The following is a 23902-nucleotide window of genomic DNA, read 5'->3' as shown; positions in this document are numbered from 1 at the left end:
TGGTTACTGTCTCATTAAAAATATAATAGGTCTGTTTGGAATCACTGGTGCTGTCGCATTTAAAAGGAAAAGTGAATTGCTGTAAAGTTCAATGAAAAGTAAAAACTGCCCGATGAGAAGGGCTGGTATTAATGAGGTAATTATGTGATGGTCTGTTGAATGACTTTTCACACAGGTGACCAAACATTTGCAACGTATACATTTCTCATGGTCTCTCCTCATAGCCAGTACAAGGCCTGATTCAGGGAGCAAGGGCTGATGAACATATAATGCAGAAATTGGGAATCGATGAATACTGCCATGGCATTCGTTGGGTCCCTTGGATGACTGGGACCTTGGATGACTGGGACCTTGATGTACACTGTTACTGGACGGCTTGAGTGGTCTGGTTGAGCCCGCTTAATGAATTTGAGGCGCTTACCAAGTTTCACTCCAATTGAGATGTAGACATAAGCAACATGCATTTGGAAAGCCAAGCTCTATGCTGCCCAAAGACCCAAACCTAGGTAGGATTGTAATTTTTCAGATTTTGATTGACCTTGAAAATGTTTACAATGGATCTTAGACCTCTGTTTCTCCATGCAAAAATAGAGTAAACACCTTGCCCATAGTACTTCCTGGCTCTTGCTCTGTCCTCCAACAATAGCGTTTTCGGTTTGTGTTTGCACATCTATGAGGAGCTCTTGAAGTCATGGCTGGAAGCTGCCATATATGATTGTAAGCTGAAAAGTGCAGAGTTGTTTGATAATGCTTCGCTCAATTGTCTAGTGAGGTTGAGACAGGACCCCTTCTCACCCAGAATGGAGTTTGGCTCCTTGTTTTGGATGGACACTGCTGATGCCGTTCTAGTCCAGACATTAGATTCACTTCTTGGCATCGCTGCCTAAAGGGAGGAAGTGTCTTGGACCTTGCACACAATCTGTGCTTCATATTGTAAGTTAAGAATTACACCTTTGAGCCCTGCATTCCCTTATGTGTCTTAAATGCATGGGTATGAAAAAAGAAGAGGGGAGCATGAATGATGAGTAGGGAGGGTGTTCTGGCACTTTGCAGGGCTGGATGTTGACATCAGTAGATCGAAGGAACACATTTGTTTGATAGGAAAGGAAGGTTCCTACCCTTCCTTCGAGATGTTGATCCAAAAGTGAGCAGTGAAGGCAGGCATGGTTCAGGTCCTGGTTGCTTTATTTATCTCATCAGCTGCATCCTATCCCCTCTTGCTAAAATGTGTTATTCCTCATGTAGGCCTGGTAGCGGTGGTCTTCGTGGCTATGCATATCATCCAAATGAAATGTCCTACACATCCAAAGATTTTACCCCACAATTGTTTTGTGAGGAAAGCGGTCTTCTCAGTTTGGGGCTCATCACTGAAACTCTGATTGTCACCATTGGATGGATGGCATTTCTTGTGACCTAACTTAAGCTCTTGCTAAAGCCTGGCTTTGTTGCTTTGCTTTTGCTGTCTTTTCTGTGTTAGGCTAGCTGAGTAATGCTCTCTCAGCTTTGGGTAATTTGATAGTTTTTTCCCATTTATGTTAGAATACCGGTACATCTCAAAAAGGAGGCGCTGTACATGCAGGTTTATGATGTGTGGCCAATTGAGAATGGATTGCTGAAACCAAGATGCATTGGTGTGAGATTGCAATGGGGTAATACTAGCTCGTACAGTGTACCATTGTTGACTTTATTTGCATTATATGACACATTTATAGTGCAGGTAGCACAATCGCAACATTTTTGGGTAGTTATCGAAGCTTGTACTATGATTCAGGTCAAATGGTTGAAAATTTAGTAATTTAAGCACTAGACCACATCTCCTTGATTGTAGAAGAATAAAATAGCATGGATCAAAGGAGAGAACAGACCTGGACATTGATTGCAGCTGCAACTGAACTGGTATAGGGTCACATAATGGTGACTCTACTCTTCTCCTATTGTAGGTCATATTATTAGTTAAGGACCAAATGGGAATGGGGACTGAAATCATGTTCTTCATTTTTTTCCCTTTTTTCCTTGTTAAATGACCTTTCCTTTGAAGTCCAGTGTCTGGCTTAGATGCCAACCAGGATGTGGCTCGGGAGCCTGGTTCTTCTTTCTGTGCAACATCTGACCCGTCCATATCCCTTCAAAATTCTTTACTATAATTTGTAGGGTTGAAATGGTTTGTTTGGCGGGCAGTTGCTCCAGCCATACCCGTCATGTTCATTTGGGGTATATGCTTCAACATGTCTTCAGTGCTGTAGAAATGGAAGTATGCCCATTGACTATCCTTGAGTGATCCCAAATCGTGATATGTTTTAATTGTAAACTTACTTTTGTAATACATTTTTCTCATATCCCACTCGTTTTTTCCTAGTGCTTCTAATTTTCTTATACTTGTGTATCGATCACCAATTATTTCTATTTCTCAAATTTTCCTTTTTCATTTTCACAATTTCTATTGAATGTTTTTTCACATTTTTAATTGATGCTTTTCCCTTTCTCTCAATTGCGCCTTTGCACTCCTACCCTTCTCTTTAATCATTCTTTTCTTTTTGCTCGGTAGTCAGTTAAGAAAATTAAGCGATGTGAGAGGAAGGGCTCTGAATCGGTGACGGAGGAGAAGTGTGCAATTCTATTCACATTTAATATCGCCGTCAGTGCCATCAATATGACGTTCCACCTGGAGGTAAGATTTTGATCTTTGAGGTGTTGTACAGAACTTCGGGCCTAAGCACTTGACTATTTGGTGGGAGATGTTAAGCAAGAGTTTGGGGTTGCCTTGATTAAATGGAAATACCTGGGGCTGACTCAAGGCTATGAGTTTGGGTCATAGGAATGGAGGACAGTATCCCGGGAGGATAGCTCAGCGGCAGCGTGCGCGTCTTGGAAGCAAGACGACACTAAGCAACAACAGGTTCGATCCCCGGGTCCGCGCTTAGAAACCTCTGGGTGTTTAAGCGCGTTATAAATACATAACTAAGACAACAAAAAAACACAATTACGCAACTAAGAAAAACAAACAATTCCTGTAACAGCGCCTCGATGCCTGCAGGCTGTGTGAGTGCTTTATAAATGTAAAATAAATAAATAAAGAACATCATGTTGACTGGCGGGTGGGTTTCACAATTTGATGGGGCAGCGGAATAGCGATATGAATGGTGAGCTTCAAGTATTAGCAGTATTGGGTAGACGAAAGGCCCTTGTCTATGAACGGGTGGAGCTATAGAGGTTCAATAATATCAGGCTTTTTAAGGGAATTTCAGGCTTTTTAAGGGGACCGGTTAGGAGTGGTATTGTAGGGCAACATCAGACTAAAGCAAGAGAGACGGTTAGGTTTGTGATGGTAGTGCACTATGAATACTTGAACCAGGAGAATTGTTTGTTTTTGTCTGGGTGGTATTAATATCATCCGATGGACCGGGGGACGAGATGTATGTTTGGTGATGAGCGATATGAATGTAGTAAAGCTAGTCCATTATATGGGTTTGATGTTGGGGTTACTTCTGCAAGGCAAGCCAACCACCACATTCACTCCCACCTACCTAGCTGCAAAACTCTGTAGCTCTGGTAGGACACTTTCCTCCAGGAGCTATGCAACCACGAGGCACAAAATAAAACTGTTGAGAAAGGAACAAAAACGAAAACAGGCCTTCTCTTGATGTGCTTCTGCTTACCCAAACACCATCCCAGTGGCAATCCAGACTATGCCAACTGTGACGATTCACGGGATATCGTCACTTCTCCCCAGAGAGATGCCCTTCCCTGTGAGGCTAGGGAGGTGAGCCCGATACGCAACATTCCCCCCTTGGGGTGGCGGATAGCGGGACCTCACAGGGAAAGACTCCCCTCTTGGGGACTAGGACTCCCGTTCTGTGAAGTAACTCCCTGCCCGACTGTCCTATAAACCCCTCAGACCATCACTGCCCCAGAAGATACAACCTAAACAGACCACTGTTTTGCTATTGTAATACAACTTCCAATATTAGAACCCAACACAAATCCACTGAGAAGAAGAGGGGAGGAGTAATGCCGATCACTCCTCCATGGCAAATCGAGAATACTGTGAAGTGTGGTAAATATGGAGTCTGGGGAGGACCCAGCTCAAATGCAGAAAACGCAAAGAAGGACTTGCATTAGGAGATTGTGTTCACCGAGCATGTGAAGCCCGGGAAGGGAGCCGACTTGTTTGTTTGTGTGTGTGTCAGTGTCATGTGGTGGTGTGACCTCAAGGAGGCGGACCGTGTGGTCCGACAATGACACTGAGACCATCCAGCAAAATACTCTGCTGGGCCCGAAGCAGAGAGGGAAAGGAAGGCGCTGGAATCGTTTATTGAGAGGCCATGATCCCAACCCCACTGGAAGAACTGGTGACGCCAGCCCGACAAGCTAGAGGTAACCGGAATGGTGGGAGACCCGGGAAGAGCCACGCGGAAGGGGCTTAACAGCAGAAAGTATAAAAAATACTGAGAGACTCGTACTCATCTGAGTAACGGTGCATGCTGCAGAACATGTATAACGAATACCAAGTGACTCATCATACTCGTCCCAATAATTGTGAAAGCAGCAGAGTAAATATCGAAGAGAGAGGGACTCCACATCCTTGTCCCAGCGATTACAAATGCAGTAAAGATAGTGAAGAACATCAGAAGACTGGTAATACTTGTTTCAGTGGTTGAGAAGATCAGGACAAGAGGAACAGAAGAACCTACATGGTGATTCCCATAAGTGGAAGTGCTTCCAAGATAACAAAGTGGTACAAGGGATCAGGAGACTGTGAAACAAGTACAAGTGAGAGAGCTATTGAGGCAAAAGAAATCCAGAGGAATAGAGGCCAAGACCCTTTAGTGGGGAAACAAGGAACTATAAATTAGTCAAGACTGGGGATACCTGAGAGTAGGTGGAAGATTCCCATTAAGGTGTTAAAGGAACTGATTAACTATTTCACAAATAACTATCTCAAGAAAGACTATTAAGGCTGCGAGGCCTTTCAAGGGGAAAGGAGTCATTCTCCTGGAACCCCTTTTTGCTTTGTTAGTTAATATGATCTTTAGTGGTAGGGTCCGCGTGGGGTATGTTTTGGACAGAGGAAGGATTATTTTGATTTGGACTACCTCACTGACGACGAGCACTCTAGTTGGATTTATGTTATTTAGGGACAATCCCTTTTTGTTGGAGGTGGCTAAGCCATTTGATTATTATTTGAATAAAATCGGAGGTAGGCATGGCACCTCTTTGTCTGCCTCCTTCTTCTGACCTACCACACAACACTCTTGCAGGTTGGAAGGAACTCGAGATCTTGCTCTTTAGTCAATACCCTGGTGCCACCTAGGTTCCATGAATTCCCACATCACACTCCACCCCGTGTCCAGAACTGTTAGGGCAAATTCTCTTAAAAGGCTAATTTCCCTTACCTATAGAGTCCCCCAGCAGCTTTGCTGTATTTCCAGGGTTAATTTTTTTCTCCTGCTAAGAGTGAGACTCTTTTTCCCACTCCTAGGCATATTTTTGATGTGTCTTTGAGCTATTTTGGTGCTTATGGTCTATGTGGTTTTTCTCACCCCCATAGGTATCATCTTATTCATTTGTGTTACACAGCACCCTCAGTGCAGTAACACCGGGGTGTCATAGTGACCCCCAAACATAGACTCCATACTCTGGGACTGACTACTGTCTCCCAGGGCATACACAGTTACCATTGACTTTGCTAGTCAATAGTTATGAACAAAACCAGTACACACCATCTTACTATGGAGGTACTGGGAAGGGTTAATAGTTTTTCCCTGGTGTTCATTTTCGAGAGGGTACTGTCCTGTCCCTTTCTCCAAAGTTTCTGGCTGGTGGCAGTGGTTACTACGATTAATATTCGACCGCAAATATTTACCTATGGATTTTCCCATTGTTAGAGGCTACCACTTTTTATGATAGACTTTTTAACATACCGCCGGTTTATCTTTTTATTAACTTTACTCCGGTGGGGTTTTTTGCCAGATCTTTGATAATATTTCTTTCTCGTGTCTCGCTCTGTAATCCAAACCCAGGTCGGGGCCCCTTTGTTCGTCGTTTTGGCGGGCTTCTGGACAAAAGCCCTCCTTCAGGCGTCAGTGAGTCTGGGGTAGACAGGATGTGTGGGAGGGGGAGTAGGCACCCTGGACAGGGTTGCCTAAGCAACCCAACTCGCACTCTGCCCTGATAGGCTGGGGGGTTATCCCGCCAGGATAACCACCCCGCTGTGTGAGTGACAGCTAGGCTGTATGAATGGGGTTTTTCTGTATAAAAGCAGGGATCTGAGGACTGGAGGACAAGACGTCGCCACTGGACCTGAGACATCCGAAGAGGAGAGAACCCGAAGACATCTCTAACGACTGAGCCACCGGCGAAGCCCTGCTGCAGATCCTCACCACTTTTATCCAACGACAAGAGAAGATCTTCACCTGCAAGAGCCTTCTTCCCTTGAGCTGGTGGGGCCAACCAGTTCGCGAATCGCCTTCCCGGACCTTCCTTGGTCGAATCGCCAGTGCCAAGCACTAGGAGACCGGATAGCCAGGCACCCATCCACCACGACCGTGATTTAAAGGAGCGTACCTTTTATTCCGTTTTGGCATCACCGCGGCCGGCTTCTTCCCTGGGCAGTGCAGTGACTCGAACCTTCCTCCACGACGAGAGCCTCTCTTCCTCTGCTGGATCTCCCGAACTGCAGGAACTGCCAGCAACTACCGCCACCGCCTCTTCCACTTTTAAGGTACATTGTTCCGCCAGGACTCCTGTTTCGTTGGGTACTGCTAAAGGTGTTTTAAATCCTTTACTTACCTTCTGGCCTGGCCGCCCTCATCGTCTAACATTGCCTTTTTACCTTCTGAACCCTCCTTTTCAATCGTTAAACAAAGACTTGACTGCAGCTACTAGAACCGTACTTTGCCTTGTGCCACTGACTCTGGCACAGACCTATTAACTCTGGCTAATTCTGTTACAACTGCCTTCTCTAGATTGCTTTTCATCAAGAAATGTGTTGGTGCACCTAAGCTCTTATAACCACCTTTCCTTCCCCTTTATATATTGTTGAAGTGCCATTTTGCTCGGTTTTCACTTAAATATTGCCTATGCTAAATTACTACCTTGCCTAACTTGTTCACAATCCAATTGGGAAGTGTTGCTGGTGTGTTTGGGAGTCTAACCCTGTATAACTTGACCTTTCCCTCCCTCTGAAGAAATTGTTAGTGCCATTTCTGCTTGGTTTACACTGTGCCATTTTGCTCAGTTTTCACTCTTGCTCAAACTTGTCTACAATTTAAATAGGGAGTTGTGTATACTTTTCTTGACTGTTTTAACTTGCTATAATGATAGTGACTTGTATGTTGAGTTAAGAGTGTGAAAAATAAATATATATATTATTTTTGATACAAAGCTTTGGTCAGTGTTTTCTTGTCCCATAGTGCTGTAGTCCTATTGTGTAAACCCTGAATACTGCTCATCTCCCTCTTGAGATAAATCTGGCTGCTCAGCCACAGCTACCAACTAAATCTGTGTGGTACAGACTGATACCAAAGGGGATTGATTGCATATACCTGTAGTCCTAATCTTCTGTAGTGCTCCCTAAGGGAACTGCATAGGATTCTGCTAAACAAGAACATCCAGTGCCACATATTGCAACACCCCACCTTATTTCATATGTTACCCTCAATGCCATTGTTACATCACTGCATTATTATTATTTTTCTGATATTTATTGAGCAGGGACCTAGCTTTGAGATGCAACAGAGTGCTTTACAGAGGTATACACTGATACAGGTACATAACAGAGAGCTTTACAGACGTGTAAAATATTACAGATGCATAACAGAGTGCTTTTTAGTGGTAACATAGCAGATATACAGCGGGGGTTGGATACAGAGAGGAATAGAGGAGGGGTAAAGCTGTGCCAGGTGGCCGGGAGGGGAGAGGTGGGTGGCATCTAGCGAGTCAGGTGGCGCGAGGGACGACAAGATGGCCTAGGTGTTGAGTAGCTGGGTCTTGAGTTATTTTCTGAAATGTAGGAGCGAGTCTGATGCTGACACAGTAAGGGGACATTAGTCACTTTTCTTCCAAAACTTTTTTCTTTAATTGTTTTGTTTTATTATAATTCTCCATCCTTAAATGTTTGGTATGGCGTGTTTCTGCTGATGTTTCACCAATCCGTTCCTTTTAAGCATATGTGCAGTTGTAGCATGCAGCCATGCAAACAAATTTGGTAATGCACATCCACGTGCCATTCCGAGTTTGGCAGTAATTCAGTGTTCATTCTGCAGAATGATTGCCAAAATCAGATACCGTTACCTCCACTTGGTCCTGCGGGTTTACCACTGGATTACAAGTGGTAGTAGTGCGGTGTTAGACCTCATTTATTGAATTACCATAGGTGGAATTACCAAGTAGTAATTCTGCTAATCTTTGGAGGTTAATCCTCCACTTTCCCTCCACAAATCGATGGAATTATCAATTGGTAATTCAACTAGTGGTATTTGCTCCAAAACGGGTAATTTGGCAGGGCAGGAAAAATGTAGGTAACCACCAAAAAAAGTGGCAGTAATGGAATTACCACCACTTTTTTTCCTGCATCCCCAAACTCGGAATGAGGCCTATTTTGTTTTGACAGTGCAAAATCTCATTCACAGTTGAAGGTCCTTGAGCTTGATTTCTCCAGTTTGCCAAAGGAAAACTGCTCTGCAGCAAATACTCCAGAACACCTTACTTATCCCACGTAATATTCATTTGATAAATGCATTTTATAACTTTACAATTAAACAGGTAAAACACAACACACTTGGTCAAGTACAATTTTAAAGCATAGAAGCCGAATTCGGTCTGTCAGAAATGATCTAGTGCTCTGTATGGTCCATGGTGGCTGTGAGCAGAACTTATTTTTATTACGACTTATTTTTATTACTACTATTATTATTACGCCATTTGAGCGTGGACCTTGCTTCGGGAAGCAACAGAACACTTTACTAGCCATAGGGGCAAGTACACGCTGAGGGAAGAAGGTTTCAAGGGATCAACACAAGGTAACAGGGAGCTATCAGTAGGAGTGTGGGAGGGAGGGCTTAGTGGGGCACATCACCTATTCTTTGGTTAGGTGGGGAGGGGAGAGTGTGTTCAACGAGGTGTTTGGGATGAGCCGTTCCTTGAAGAGGAAGGTCTTGAGCTACAGTTTGAACTGCAGAAGCCAGTGACGGAGCCTTGGAGCAAAGATGGAGAAGGCCTGTCTTCTGGTTTTGTCCCTTCTGCACTGGCAGAGTTCCAGTCTGCACATGTCCTTGCTTCTGGTGGATTTTCTGGTGGATTATTGGGCTGGTTGTGATTTGTGTTTTTGTGTGGTGTCTGTTACCCTGTTTCGCAGTGCAGGGTGTTGATGTTGGCCTTTTTTCTGACTCAAATAAATGCCTTATGTTTGCCAAGTTGTGTGGTGTGGGCATGGCCTGGGATATAGGATCTATGCAATACAGAGCATGCTTTTTTCTGGTTGTCATCGGGTTGTCGTCTGGAATCATCTTTCTTTGACTGTGTTGGTCCTTCTGGTAAAATGTTTGTCCTGTTTATGTTTGTTATACTTGGACAAATGCTCATGTGCACAATCATGCTCCCATTCACATCCTCTCACATTAGCACCCTACATTAACTGTTGCCCGACTGTATCCGTTATTTGCGCCAACACTAACACTCTCTACTTCGTGTCTAAAAGCACTACTTCACTTTGCACATCAAATGATACGTCAAACTGCAAAATTATACTTCAACCTCCTGATCATGAAGCAGTATGTTGAAAACTATTCTTCTTAGGTGGGTCTCACCTACAAAACACCACACACAGACGGACCTGCTTCATTCTTCTAAGGCACTACAAGTACCTCCTCAGGAGACCAGTGGGTACAATCCTCTCAATGAGCAAATCTGGATCTTGTGTGTAGACACCCCCCATTGATCAATCTACAACAAATCACCATCAAAATAAAAATTATTACAACTGTGTAGAACAATTTATTTGGCTTGCATGTAATAATTTGCAACAAACTCTTCCATACAAGAGTCTTATTTATGAAGACAGCCCTTTCATATGTATAATACAACATACCCTGATCAGAAAACAAAATCCATTTCTGATCATGTTTGTGAATATAGAACAAGAAAAAGGATAAGTAACTTAAAAATCGTTTGAGTACCCACTCACCTGCATGATTTCACACAGGCTGCAGAACGTTTTTTAATCAGTATGTCTTCAGTTGCACAGTGTACGTTGGCTGTTTTCCAGAGTTGAAATTCACATAAGTAAAGCGTGCAGCACCTAATCTGCCAATATGGTATTCAAGGCCGACCAAACCTATAAATGCTCTCCTGATCAGTTGACAATGTAGTGTTTAAGGAAATCGCACATGTTATGTACACAAGACATGCTGTTAAGGATAATTGAACATGTCAGAGGAGTATTATAGTTTATTTTCTTAAGACCTTTCCTCCTAGGATTTGTACCAAAACCTTTTGAAGCAACCTTCGATTCCTATCCCGAAGCATGACCAGCTTTTGAGAATCAGTTCCCTTAGGAATGACTCTTAAAAAGTGCCTGGGAAGCAGATTGCAAAGCACTGCTAGAGGTATAAGAAAAGCATTATGTGGGGCACCATTTTTAAAATATTATTTGTTTTCTTTTTCAGGCTCTCTCGCTGCCACTAGTCGTGATCGTGCATGGTAACCAAGATAACAATGCGAAAGCTACGATTCTGTGGGATAATGCTTTTGCAGAAGTGGTAAGTAATTGGCGTGGCATGTAGTCATAAAAGGTCAGCGGTAGACTAGGTTACACATCTCAGAACTACGGACTGCCTTGCCTTTCCTCCATGAACCAATAGATTCCCCAAATGAGTTCCCCAACAGGTAGGTGAGAATTAAACCAGTTTCTGTATGTTTTTAATCTACAACATGTGGTGTCAGTCTCACCATGTCCCTAATGCAGTTCTTGTGGTTCTATGTGATTTCTTCAATTTCTTTTTATCGAAGTACAAATCAGCAAATAATATTTTTCTACTGGAAGATTTTGCCGCAAATATATGCAGGGTGGGGCGACTCCCCCTTTAGTTCCCCCCTAACCCTCCTACATTCATTATTCACCTAAACTGACAAACCACATATATTTGTGGCAAAACCTGTTGTACAAAAATTCAATTATTTCAACCTCGATGAAATCTACTGCAACAAAAACTCCCTATCCCATTCTGGTTGTGGATTAATTCATAGCACAGAATGTTTCTGGTCCTCTGCAGTCAGCAACACTTTCTTAGCAATCATAAAGTGCAGCTGGAACTATGTATTTAATGTTCATAATCGCAATCCCTATGCCTGGGTTCCATCACTTCCATCACTAAAGCTAAACTGCTTTAAATTTACTGAGGATTCCCAGCCTGACGACGGAGAATATTCATGATCATGTGAATCCCTGCAAGACCCATGCTGGAGAACAAGAGTTACAGGTAAGTAACTTGTATCTTCTCCAGCATGGTCTCATGCAGAAGGGAAGTGACTAAGAAGTTTGGGCTGGACTGCTCCTTTTGGGGTGGGACCAAGCCCAATTTGCATATGGTCTTTCCCGTTTCGTAATGGTTTAGCAGGCAAAGAACGATGGTCTGAAGGGTTGCCCAGAGCAATGTCAGCAGTTAAAATTAATTCTAAACATTCCAGCCATCACTTTCTGTTTTGCATTAGTTAAGTAGCTTCCTGGAAGGTGTGAAAAACTGGTGGTGGGTGGAGCAACTGAGTGGCTAAGCCTGGCCATTTGACCAGCCACCTCCTCAAAGTGGTCTCTGTACTGACCTCTACTCTCTCTGGCACAAATATATTTTCACATACCAGCTTGGCAATCAGTTGGCCTAGTTTAATTAGACTAGCATTGTACCCCAGGTTAAAAGGACGACTTGGCAGACAGTCTCCACCTATGACTCCTATTCCCACATCTAGCTTGGGCTTGTGTGCTAGACTGGACTTTGGGTGATCCTTCCATATGTGCTTTGCGGCACTTCCACCTGGATACCAATCTTCGCTAAGGCCTTCTCTCTTGGCTGGACCACCACTTCCTCATCTGCATGTAGGTTACAGCTGGCAGCCCTAGGTGTCACTCTTGTAGGTAATCTGGCGCTCACTGTAATTTGGATTGTTGTCAGCATTTTCTTGATTCGTGGGTGGCCTTTGTATCTGGGGCTGAACAATCCCACGATGACTCCACTCGTCAAAGATGGCCTTGATAATCTCGATTGTTCAAGGGGGTTTTATTAATAATACTTTAAAATTGACTTTGTGGTGCTTTTGAGACTGCAGATAGACTGCACTAACGGGTATGTCTAACTGGTCTCAACCAATGGTTCCCTAGCGCCCAAGGTTAGTCTATCTTCTCTATGATAGAAAGGCCAAGGCCTCATCTAAAGCCTTAACTAATTCCCTCTGGGGCTTCCTATGCGTGCCCTGCACTAAAAATCCCACAAGAATGGTCTAAGTGATGTTGTGGGTGGTGCCTGCCCAGACGCTGTCCCTTTTACTCTCTCCCTCTGGTTCCCTTTTGCTCCTTTCCGTGATCTTGCCTTCCCATTCCACTTTCTCCTGCTCCTCTTTCCCATCTCCTCGTCCTCCTCCCTCACTGTCTTTCCCCTCCTTTTCCATTATTCTCCTGTTTTCTTGGTTTCTGACCTCCAGTCAAACGGTTTTGGGAAGGGAGGTTATAAATCCAAGGCTTTTACACTGTTATCTTTCACCTCTGGATGTGTTTAAGAGGTCATTGTTACCTGTGCTTCAAAGTGAAAGACTGGTGGTGTTTCTTCTTCCACCCAGAACTGCATACAAGAGAACTGTCTTTTTATTCTTGCAGTCATTTGACACAAGCACGTTGTCACAAGTCATATAGGTTTTCTTTACTTTGGAGCAAACAAACCCAAGGCACTGGATCAATGTAGGCGTATTCATTTATAAAACGAAATTCGGTGCCAGATTATTGCTGATTAGTTTTAGTAAAAGGGAAAGATCAAAAAGAGCAGATCGATGATATCCCTAAATTTGGACTATTGAAGAAGTGGACAAATTGGGTCAGGTACAATTTCCCAATGTAAGTGCTTTCAAATAAATGGCTCTTATGAGAGAGGAACACGAAAATGTCAAAATAAAATGTCAATAAAATGCCAAGTTCCTCCTCAAAATTGTTGACCTGTCCTATAAATATAGATAATTAGGAGAAATGTTGAACATTATATAGATGGTTCACAGGCATTACGTGCTCCTTTTTGTAATGTTGCACTTTTAGATTTCCCCCCATTATTTTCAAAAGACAAATAAAAAGTCTGAATCATAGCTTTTGTTTTAACAATATCTCATTAACGAGGCAGTTTAACAATCTGTGCTTACACATCTTCAGAAAACGTTTTTACCTTTAGGTATCCATTACTCCATTGAAGAAAACATCAGCTCCTTGATTTCAGATGGGTTTTGTGTCACCCCTCTGTCTTGTCTCTCTAAGACTTTTTTAATACAAGTAAAACAAATGGGATATACATCCTATGAGAATGAGTTTTCAAATGCATAGCGTGTACGCCAATTTTTATTTGCAGGTTCATGTAATAAAGCTATCACAATGTGCAGATATTGTTATTGGCCATGCCAGTTACAAAAACAATTGTCTGTTAAACATGGCTTATGTTAAAGTGCATTTCTTTCCGGAAAGCCAACATCTGCATGTTTGATTTCTGAGATACCATGCTACAGGAGGAGTTTTAAGTACTGTAACAATTTGTAAATGACAGCATCATACTTGGTATAGAAAAATAGAATACATACTTTATTATTCACAATCCTCTTTGTATCAGTTGGACCTCTGATCAGCCTTTTAGCTATAAAGCTGGAAGATTCTTTCTATATCTGCTCGGAGAAAAATATTTTGGGTTGTTTGTTTTTTTTACCAATGTAGCTACATCACACCATTGTGTATATTCTTTGCTTGCTTTAAAGTCGATGTTCTCGAAATACTCAGGCCAGTCTATCGCTTCCCTTTGAGATCTCTTTCACCTTTCAGTCACTGTCTGTTTCTGAGGATATCAAGACCACAGCTCCACACAAAGCCATTCTTGACTACTTATCTTTTGCTCACCATCAACATACCATGTCTGTGAGATGTTGAAGCCACAGTTATCAATCTGTTGTATTCCTTGGTTCTCCCAGTTTCACAGTACTACTGCACTGCAAGACTTGTCCTTGGTCTCAAGCCCAGGGATCGTATCTCTCCAGGACTGAAATCTCTGCACTGGCTCCCAGTGGCTGTGTGGATTAAGTTCAAAACCCTCTGCATTGTCCACAAGGCCTTCTGGGGCCTGAGGCCTCAATACCTTCAGCTCTCTTCCAAAATATCTTCCTTCTTGAGCTCTTCGCTCATCTGCCTCCAACTCCCTTAGGTTCAGTCACTTCTCCAAACAACCAGTTGGAGGTAGATCTCTTTCCTTGGCTGGGGCCTCCCTCTAGAACAGCCTACTTGCCTCACTGAAACTTGAGGAGAATCATCTCCGGTTCCAGAAGCACCTCAAAACCTTTCTCTTTGCTTCTGCTTTTTCTCCTCATCTCCCCTGCTGACACCTCGCTGTTACTGAAACTGCACTGGTTACTTGGGCCCAGGTCCTCCAGGCCCCCGCCAGTAGCACACCTGCACTGCCTTCCTGGCAACCCCCGCACTTAGGGACTGTTTCTGTATCCCTACAGTTCCCCCACCAGCTGGCCGTACGTTACTTACTGTTTATTATTATCCAATGTACTGCACTTTCCCCCTCCTCTTTCCCATGCATTTACACGATCTGAATGATACCTGGCCTAGTAGGATTGTTGTCTGTCTTCCCTCTGTTCCCCCTCCCTTGCCGTGTCGCGCCGTTAAACACTTGGTCATAGGCGCGTTATAAATGCCACATCATATCATAGGCCTATGATATGTTCAACTCACCATGGATTCTTTTGCCCTCCTGGGTTTGCCAATACCACAGCATTGGCCTTTGTGAGTATTGGACTCACAATTCCTAGGGTACAACACTTCTTGGGTTCCCAGAAATGTGCCAGCACCTTTGTGCAAGTCTTTCAGACTTCTTGAGCCACAGCCCTTACAATAAAATGTGTTTTGTTCTCTTAGTTTTGCCCAGGCCAGTGTTTTAGGCTTTCAGAGTATTAGAGCCTCCAGCCCCCACAATACAATGTACAATTCTTCTTTAGGTTCCTGGGATTCCATCTGTGCCTCTGCACTATGCTTTCTAGTGTCTGAATCACAGTTTCCAGAGTAGAGTGCTCACTTGGGTGTGGGTCACTGTACTAGGTTTCCAGAGTTTTAGAACCACAGACGTCATAATAAAAATGGAGTGTGTCCTCCCACGTATTCCTCATTTTTCATATCTCCAATATCCAGCTTCGGCATAGGGCCCCCTGGGTGCCAATGCAGTCAACTTGATGTCCCGCAAGGGCCTCCGTTTCGAGGATGTCATTACAGGCATATATAGCACGCGCAGCGCCCGTTGGCTTCAGTTCCGTTTTTCCGAGTAAGCTTACTCTTAGATAACTATGGCACGCTTCAGAAACAAAGTTTTCATACACTCTATGGGACTGCAGTTCTATGGCGGCTGAGCATATTCCCGAAGGGGAGGAAAGAGACGGTTTCTTGGCCATTGTTAAGGATGGCAAGGAAGCCACATGCAAGTCTCCTCAGTCGGGTTTGGATTCTGCTGGGCCATGGCAGCAAGAACCATAATTCGCAGATTTGCGTGGTTAAGGAAATCTGCAGTTGCACCTGACATGCAGTCTAGACTCCTTAACATGCCTTTTGACGGGTCTGACCTTTTTGGCAGCAAGGCTGACGAAAGCCTTGAGAAGCTGCAGACCTCGTAGGTGGCAGCCAAGTCTTTGGGTGCCGCTATTGGCAGCTTCAGCCTTTTCACCCCAGTGGACCGTCTTGGAGGGGTAGTTCCTTTCGCTATTACTCCTCAGTTGGAAGAGCGAAAGGAATGGCTGGTCAGAGAGGCCAAAGAAGATTCCCTCGTGGTGGACGAGGGTGAGGTGCAAAATCCACTCAAGCAGGGGCATCTTTACCAACAGCCACTGCTTCAACCACCTCAAAACCTCTCTGAGGTCTTGGGTCACGACACCCCAGTGGGACGCAGACTGCCTCAGCATCTGAAAAAATGCCAAGACATTGGGCCTCATTAAAAGTTTGCCGGTCCGGGAACTATAGTACCGGTAAGCATGCCGGTACCGTAGTTCCCGGACCGGCAAACTACGAGTTCTGCTCGCAGGTGCCATTGTGGCTGCCAGGTCTGACCTGATGGCCGTACTGGCACCCGCAAGCAGAGCATGTCGGATGCACAGGCACCGTTTATAATGGTGCCGGTGCATCCGGCTTCCCCATTCCCATTGATCCCTATGGGGCTCATCTGGAAATGGGGAAGAATATTTTCCGGCACCAAGTAATTGGCAATTACCAGGTCCGGCAAGGCCGTAATAACCCAGTAATTGACAATTCCTGGGATCTGGGAAAAAAAAGAAAGGCCCATTACTTTGGATGCTTCGGCACTAGAAACCATAGTCCAACGTTACTGCCTCCCCTTTATTCAGAGACCTCAGAACCATCCACCGGGTAGCCATTCTTTGAGGGTTTTCAGATCCGTTCCTTGTGCAGGAAATTTTGACCTTGCTAGAGAAAGGTGCTATAAAGCCAGTGCCTGTAGTGGAGACTACAGGATGGTATTCTCCATATTTCCTAATCCCCAAGAAGGACGGAGGACTGAGACACATCTTGGACTTGAGATACTTGAACAAGTTCCCCAGGAAGGACAAGTTCAAGATGGTCACAGTTTGGCAGATCATTCAGGTCCTCCAACTCCAGGATTGGAGTTCATGATGCTTATTTTCATGTGCCAATCCATCAGAAGCATAGAAAGTATCTGAGGTTTGCCGTTGGCGGTTCTCATGATCAGTATTGAGTTCTGCCGTTCGGGCTGACCTCCGCCCGAGCGTATTCACCAAACTGATGGCGGTGGTGGCAGCGAGTCTCAGAAGAGAGGGGATTCACGTCTACCCCTACCTGGACTGGCTGATCAGGGCACGTTCTCCCGAACAAGTCCTGGATCGTCTCAACGTCACCTGCCACTCACACAGACTGGGCTTCTCCCTCAATTACAAGAAGTCCCATATGACACCATCTCAAAAGCTCCAGTTCATCAGGGCTGTACTGAATACATCCTTGGGGAAGAGCTTGTCACCCGAGGTGAGGGCTCAAGACATTCTGCAGATGGTCTCTGAATTTCAGAGTGCCCAGCACCTCCCGGCCTTCGACTTTGTGAGGTTGTTCGGCCTCATGGCATCCTGCATTTTTCTGGTGCCAGAGGCTCGCCTGAGAATGAGATCCCTTCAATGGGCTCTCAGAACACAATGGTCTGAGTTCTCAGGCAACATGACAACCTAATTCAGGTTCCAAGCACAGTCGCACAGGATCTCTTGTGGTGAGCCGGCAAGGACAACAATCTGAAGGGAGAACCTTTTTGGCAACCATGGCTGCAGATAACAGTAGTGACAGACACTCACGGGGTCGGGAGCCCACGCCAGCGATCTGACAATTAGCAGTCGTTGGTCTCCACTGGAGTCCAAACTACACATCAATCTTTTGGAGGTGAGAGCAATCAAACTTGCGCTGAAGGCTTTTCTGCCGTCTGTTCAGGGAAAGAATGTTCTGATAATGACGGACAACACCGTGGCCACGTATTACTTCAACAAGACAGGAGGTGTACCACTACCACTGTGCAGAGAGGCAATGTAGCTCTGGTTCTGGTCAATTCAAGAAGGAATCTTTGTGTCAGCAGTTCACCTAGCCAGAGAAAGTAACACGGCTGCGGACACTCTGAGCAGGCAGAGCACAGTCTCCCATGAATGGGAACTAGCTCAGGAAGTCCTTCAAGAGTTCTTCACCCTTTTGGGAACCCCTCAAGTGGGTCTGTTCGTGACCATTGACAACAGGAAGTGCGAACTGTACTGCTCCAGGGAGTTTCCCCCAAGAGGAGCTCTAGGAGACGCATTCATGGTGGACGGAGAGTTTCCACTGCGGGACACATTTCCTCCAGTCCCTGTCATTCCTCAGGTGATCAGGAGGTTGAGAAGGTTCAGCAAAACCATGATCCTAATTGGCCCCGTATTGGGCGAGGAGAACATGGTACCCGGACCTTCTGGACATTTCCACCTGCCCTCCACTACGTCTTCCACAAAGAGAGGACCTTCTCTCGTGAGAGGATGGTGAGGTTCTCCATCCAAAGGGCAAGACACTCCGTCTTCACGCATCGTTTCTGAGAGGCTGAGGTAAAAGGATTGGGACCTCCCGGATGACGTAATGCAGATTTTGCTTTCGCCAGAAGGCCGGCAACAAAGTCTTTGTACTGCTGCCGTTTAAACAAATTCTGCAGCTGGTGCAGGGACAAGAATGTGGACCCTTTGCTTTGCAAAACAACAGAGGTGTTATCCTTTCTGCTGTACTTGGCCAATCTGGGGCACCAGGTTGGGACCATTAAAGTTTATTTGGCAGTGCTTTCCATCTTGAAGCGCTCATCTGAGGAAACTTAATGTTTTAAGATGCCTTTGGTGATACCATTTCTGAAGGGACTCACTAATGTGTTCCCGTCATCTCCCTTTCAGGTTCCCGTTTGGGACCTTAATCTGTTGTTAAAATATCTTATGTGTGCACCATTTGAACCCCTCCATTCATGTCCGTAAAGGTTACTAACATTCAAGACCATCTTGTTGGTAGCACTAACTACAGCCCGTAGAGTGAGTGAGTGATTTGCAGGCTCTAGCCTCTAAACCACTGTTTACATTATTTCATAAAGACAAAGTCGTGCTGAGGTCAAGCCTTTATTTCTTTTTTTAAATCTTTATTTATTTCTGACAAGGCATCTGAGCATTAAGCAGGCGAAATATTATTATACATTTAATGTAACAGTACTAACATGAGCGGTATTGCTGATGAAACAGTTCTATAACTCTTAATCAATAAAGTTCTAGTTATCCTCCTCACCGGAGCTTGCTTCTTGGGCTTGTAGATATGCTCTGAATGGGGCCTATATGTCCTTGGGTCTGGAGTGGGACTGTATACCTTGCACATGCATCTCTTCGTGTTCATGCGTGATGGCCAACTGTCCGAGCCATGCTTGGAGTGTGGGGGGGAGGTGGATTTCCATTTTAGGAGTATTTGTCTCTTGGCAACTGCTCCTGCCACTGCAAAGAGTCTGCGTATCTTGGTTGTCACCTTTCCGATATCTCCAAATAAGTATTTTTGTGGCGTTGCCGGTATATGAATCTTCAGTATGTCGCTCACTTTCTCTGCCACTTCAACCCAGAACTGATGGATTGGAGGGCAGCTCCAATACATGTGCAATGCATCTGCTTCTGTTGTTCCACATTTGGGGCACTCTGGTTGCTTGGTAAGGTCGAATTTGGCCCTTCTTTTTGTGGTGATGTGCAGTTGGTTCAGGATCTTGTATTGTATCAGACGGAAGTTAGTGTTAATAGAAATAGTCTTAGTATATCTGCAGTAGTGAGTCCTTTGATGTTCACTGATTTGAGTATCCAATACTTTCTCCCACTTGGTTTTCATTGTTTTGATTGAGGGGGTATGGGCTTGAATTTTTGTTGTATCGTTCAGACACACCACTGTTGAATCCTTCTGGTGTGGATGAGTTGGCCATCTATAGAGTCTTCTCTCTAATTGAAACCTGGATGGTTCATAATAAGTTAGCATTGAACAAATCAAAAACCGAACTGCTGGTAATTGGCTCTCCACATACTATCACTAAACTTGGGCCATTGATAACTTCCAGTTGGGAGAAGAATCCATCAAACCTCTAAAAAAAAAGTGAAAACTCTGGGAGTGACCTTTGACCAACACATGACCATGAAACATGTCAGTAGCCTTGTTTCATCATGCGCATACTATATTAAACTTCTAGCACACCTAAGGCCTCTTATTTCCCAGGATAACGCAGAGACTATAATAGGCTTAAAATAGACTATTGCTCTAGCCTTCTTATGGGAATTAATAAGGCCGACTGTAACAGGCTACAAATTTGTCAAAATGGCGCTATTAGAGCCGTTATGAAACTTAAATATAGAGACCATGTTACACCAGCGAGACGTGAGCTCCATTGGCTACCTGTGGCCACTAGATTCCTATTCCGCACTCTGACTATTGTACATAAGTGCAGATCTGGGAATATGCCTGGATATTTACAACAGCTACTATCCACAAGAACTAATACAAGATCATTGAGGTCAAACAATGTATACCTCCTGTCTGAACCAAAGTGCCACACTGTTAGAGTAGCCAATTCAGCTTTCTTCGCCAATGGACCAAGAGCCTGGAATGCTCTTCCGCTGGAGTTGAGATCTATGGACTCCTTAGAATTGTTTAAGAAACGATTAAAGACCTACTTGTTCCATTAGACAACCCTGATGCCCCTGATATATTTTCTGGCTGCCCTGCTTCATGAATATGCTTTGTTTTTTGTTAGTTCTGTCTGGTAGTACCCTCACGCCCTCGGATTCATGGACACACTATATAAATGTATTAAAGTAAAGTAAAGTGTAAACACATCTGAGAGGAACTGGTGTATCGAGGGTTCCACCGGAAATGATGGCCAGAGTTTTTTGCAATCTGCTTTCAGCTGCTGATACTGTAGTGTTGGGATCAAGCCTCTACCTGTTCTTTCCTGTAGCTCTGGCATTGTGATGAATTGACCTTCGGGAAAAAGGTCCCCCAGCCTGGCTCCTCGTTCCGGATCTCAATGGTTCTGCATAGTGCGATCTAGGGTTGGTTCAAGAACGGGATAAGACCACAACGGAATGTGCGGCCAGTAGGGTGTGTCACATTGAACTCTTTTCAGGATCTGCATCCACGATGGTACCGTAGTTGACACTGGATCCGCATTCTTCTTCTATTTTTTGACTTTTGTGAAAATCATACCTCGTAGGTGGTTCGGGGAGGCAGCAAACTCTTCAGCATGTATATGAGCATATTGTTCGATGCCCTGGAACCAGAATCTGGCAAACTGGGCTTGTGCTGCATAGTAATAAAGTAGGTAATCTGGTGCCGCCAGGCCCCCCGTGTCATAATGCTCACATAACTTGGTCCAGCTGGCCCTGGGCGTGCCCCCCCCATACGAAGTGCATGCTGCATCTCTGCAGATTTCCGAAGAATTTACGACCTGGCCATATGGGAATTCCACTAAAAAGGTATAACAGTTTGGGGACAATAATCATTTTCAATAGTGATATCCGGTCATACATGGACCGAGGAAGTTTCGTCCAGAGGTTAAGTTTGGACTCTATTTGTGTCAGTAGTGGTCCATAATTGTTTGCATATAATGTACTTTTATCCGTAGCTAGAATAATTCCCAGATATCTAGCGGTAATAGGTGACCATCGGAACTGAATCATCGATTCTGTTTGTGAGACTGCATTAGTTAGAGGTATTATTTCGGATTTGCTCTGATTTATTTTGTATCCAGAGTACGTTGTGAAATCTGCGATGTCATTCATAATCGGGGGAAGGTGTGTTTCTGGTTCCCTAATATATAGCATGGTATCATCTGCGTATAATGAGATGAATTGGGGTTTACCCATGATGCGTATTCCCCTCCAGGCATGTTTGGTTCGTAGAAAAGCTGCCATAACCTCTATTGTAAGTGCAAATATTAACGGGGATAGAGGGCACCCTTGTGTCGTCCCTCTCTGCAGCTGGAAGGTGTCGGAGACAGTTGAATTAGTTCTGACTTTGGCATTGGGGTTACAATATAGTGCCTATATACATCTGATAAATCCTGGACCAAATCCCATTTTTTGTAGGACTGCGTGCATGAATCTCCAAGAGATGGAATCAGACGCCTTTTCGGCATCAAGAGTTACTGCAACAGTTTTTTTTTCTGGGGATCCATCTGCAATGAAATTGCAAAGAATCTACAGAGATTCAGAGCTGTGGAACGGGATTGGATGAAACCGGATTGGTCTCGGTGAATTAATTTATTCATGTATGGGTTCAATTTGTTGGCAATAGCTTTGGCTATAATCTTTGCATCCACATTAATGAGGGATAGGGGCCTGTAGGAGGAAGGGTCATGGGGCGGTTTATGCGGCTTCAGCAGAACTGTGATTTTGGCCTCTCGCAAAGTCAATGGTAATGTTCCCCTCTCCAGCGATTCTTCCCAAACTTTCAAGATTCTTGGTGCTAGTTCCGGGATAAATGTTTTGTAAAAATCCATTGTGATTCCGTCTGCCCCTGGTGCTTTGCCCATCTTCAGGTCTTTAATGGCTTGTTTTATGTCTTCTTCAGAGAGTGGTATGGCTAGGGCTACTTCGTCCTCCCCAGTGAGCCGTGGAAGTGAATAGGAGTTCAAATGTTGTTGTAGCTCCTCGGGTGTCCTCTGGTCTTTGTTCCGGTATAGTTCCTTGTAGTACCTGAGGAACACTCCATTGATCTCCTTCTGGCCCGTAAGGGCTGCCCCATGTTCGTCTACAATACTGGATATTTGCTCTTGGTCCATTTCTGACCTAATTAGGTTGGCCAGGAGTTTTCCCGATTTGTTGCCCTCGCCATATTTTCTGGCTCTGACCGGGCGTATCGTATAATGCACCTCTTGGTCCTCAAGCTTGTTGTATGTTTCCGTGACTGCACATAGAATGTCCAGTGTGTTCTGTCCTGGGGCTTTGGTATATGCTTCTTCGGCCTCCTTTATGTGGGTTTCGGCATGGGTCAGATTTGTTCTAATTTCTTGCAATTTACCATGTACCCTGGCAATCCGTATACCTCTCAACCATGCTGTAAATGTTTCCCATACTGTAGAAAAAGATTGCACAGAACATTCATTTTGCTAAAAAAAATTGCTATTTTCGTACAGAGGGTTTCCACCAGTTCTTCATCTTTTAGGATTCGTGGCGGCATCTTCCACATTCGAGGGGCCCATGGGGTAGGGTCCAGTAGAATATCTATAATAACTGGGCAATGGTCTGAAAGGGTACGGGGCAGTATAGTGCATTCCTTAGTGTTTTGGATACAGTTCGTGGAGCACAGCCAGTAGTCTATGCGGGAGCTCGACCCATGCACGTACGAGTGGAATGTGTACTCTTTTTTGTGAGGGTGAAGGACCCTCCACGAATCAGATAGTGGTAATAGTTGCATGGCCAGCTTGATAGTAGTTGCTGCTTTCGTCTCCTTCCGATTTCCCGTGGTAGTTCTGTCCATCTCGGGGTCTAGGATGGTATTGAAGTCCCCACCCCAGATTATTTTCTCCTCACCTACAGGTAATATTAGCATCAGAATCTGTTGGTAAAATTCCGGGCTGTCCACGTTGGGACCATAGGTGTTGAGGAGTATCACATCCTGCCCGCGAAATGCTCCCCAGACAATCACGTATCTGCCTTCAGGATCGCATATAGTTTTAGTTACTGTGAAGCCTAGCTTTCGGCGGATAATTATCGCTGTACCTCTGAATTGTGATGAATAGTCCGTGGTTATTACCTGGTGGCCCCATGTACGACTAAGAGATGTTACCACCTTTTCTGTTGCATGAGTTTCTTGCAAGACGAGAATGTCTGTGATGTCTAGCGGCGTAGGCCTTTCTGGTTTTGATTTGGTTTGATAGGCCTCTGATGTTCCAGGACATGAGCCTTGTGCTCCTTACTTTATCTTGAGCGCCCTTTTATTCTGATTCTCAGGATATAGCCATCGTCTGCATTGTACCAGTATAGAACCTTCAAGTTTCACCCTGTCAGTTTTTTATAATTTGCTTGAGGTAAACTTGTTTTTTTTACTTTGTGACCAACAATATTAACTATGAACTGAACTCTTAGGCTGGATCGT

The 23902-nt window shown here is 44.5% G+C and overlaps 1 protein-coding gene across 7 annotated transcripts in view; it reads left to right on the top strand.

Annotated features, from left to right (window-relative positions):
* Window positions 1-23902, top strand: part of STAT6 (signal transducer and activator of transcription 6) — a 1449539-nt gene that overhangs the window by 1123922 nt on the left and 301715 nt on the right. For 6 of the 7 annotated variants that reach the window (XM_069653558.1, XM_069653564.1, XM_069653561.1 and 3 more), the window contains 2 exons: window positions 2546-2668; window positions 10665-10757. In XM_069653558.1, the coding sequence (XP_069509659.1) occupies window positions 2546-2668; window positions 10665-10757 (216 nt within the window). The remainder of the gene's footprint in view (window positions 1-2545; window positions 2669-10664; window positions 10758-23902) is intronic. The other variant, XM_069653563.1, reaches the window with a different exon arrangement.

Source organism: Ambystoma mexicanum, chromosome 3q (assembly GCF_040938575.1).
Source record: "Ambystoma mexicanum isolate Mex_15411 chromosome 3q, UKY_AmexF1_1, whole genome shotgun sequence".
NCBI lineage: Eukaryota > Metazoa > Chordata > Amphibia > Caudata > Ambystomatidae > Ambystoma > Ambystoma mexicanum.
This window is presented reverse-complemented; position numbering and strand designations above follow the sequence as displayed.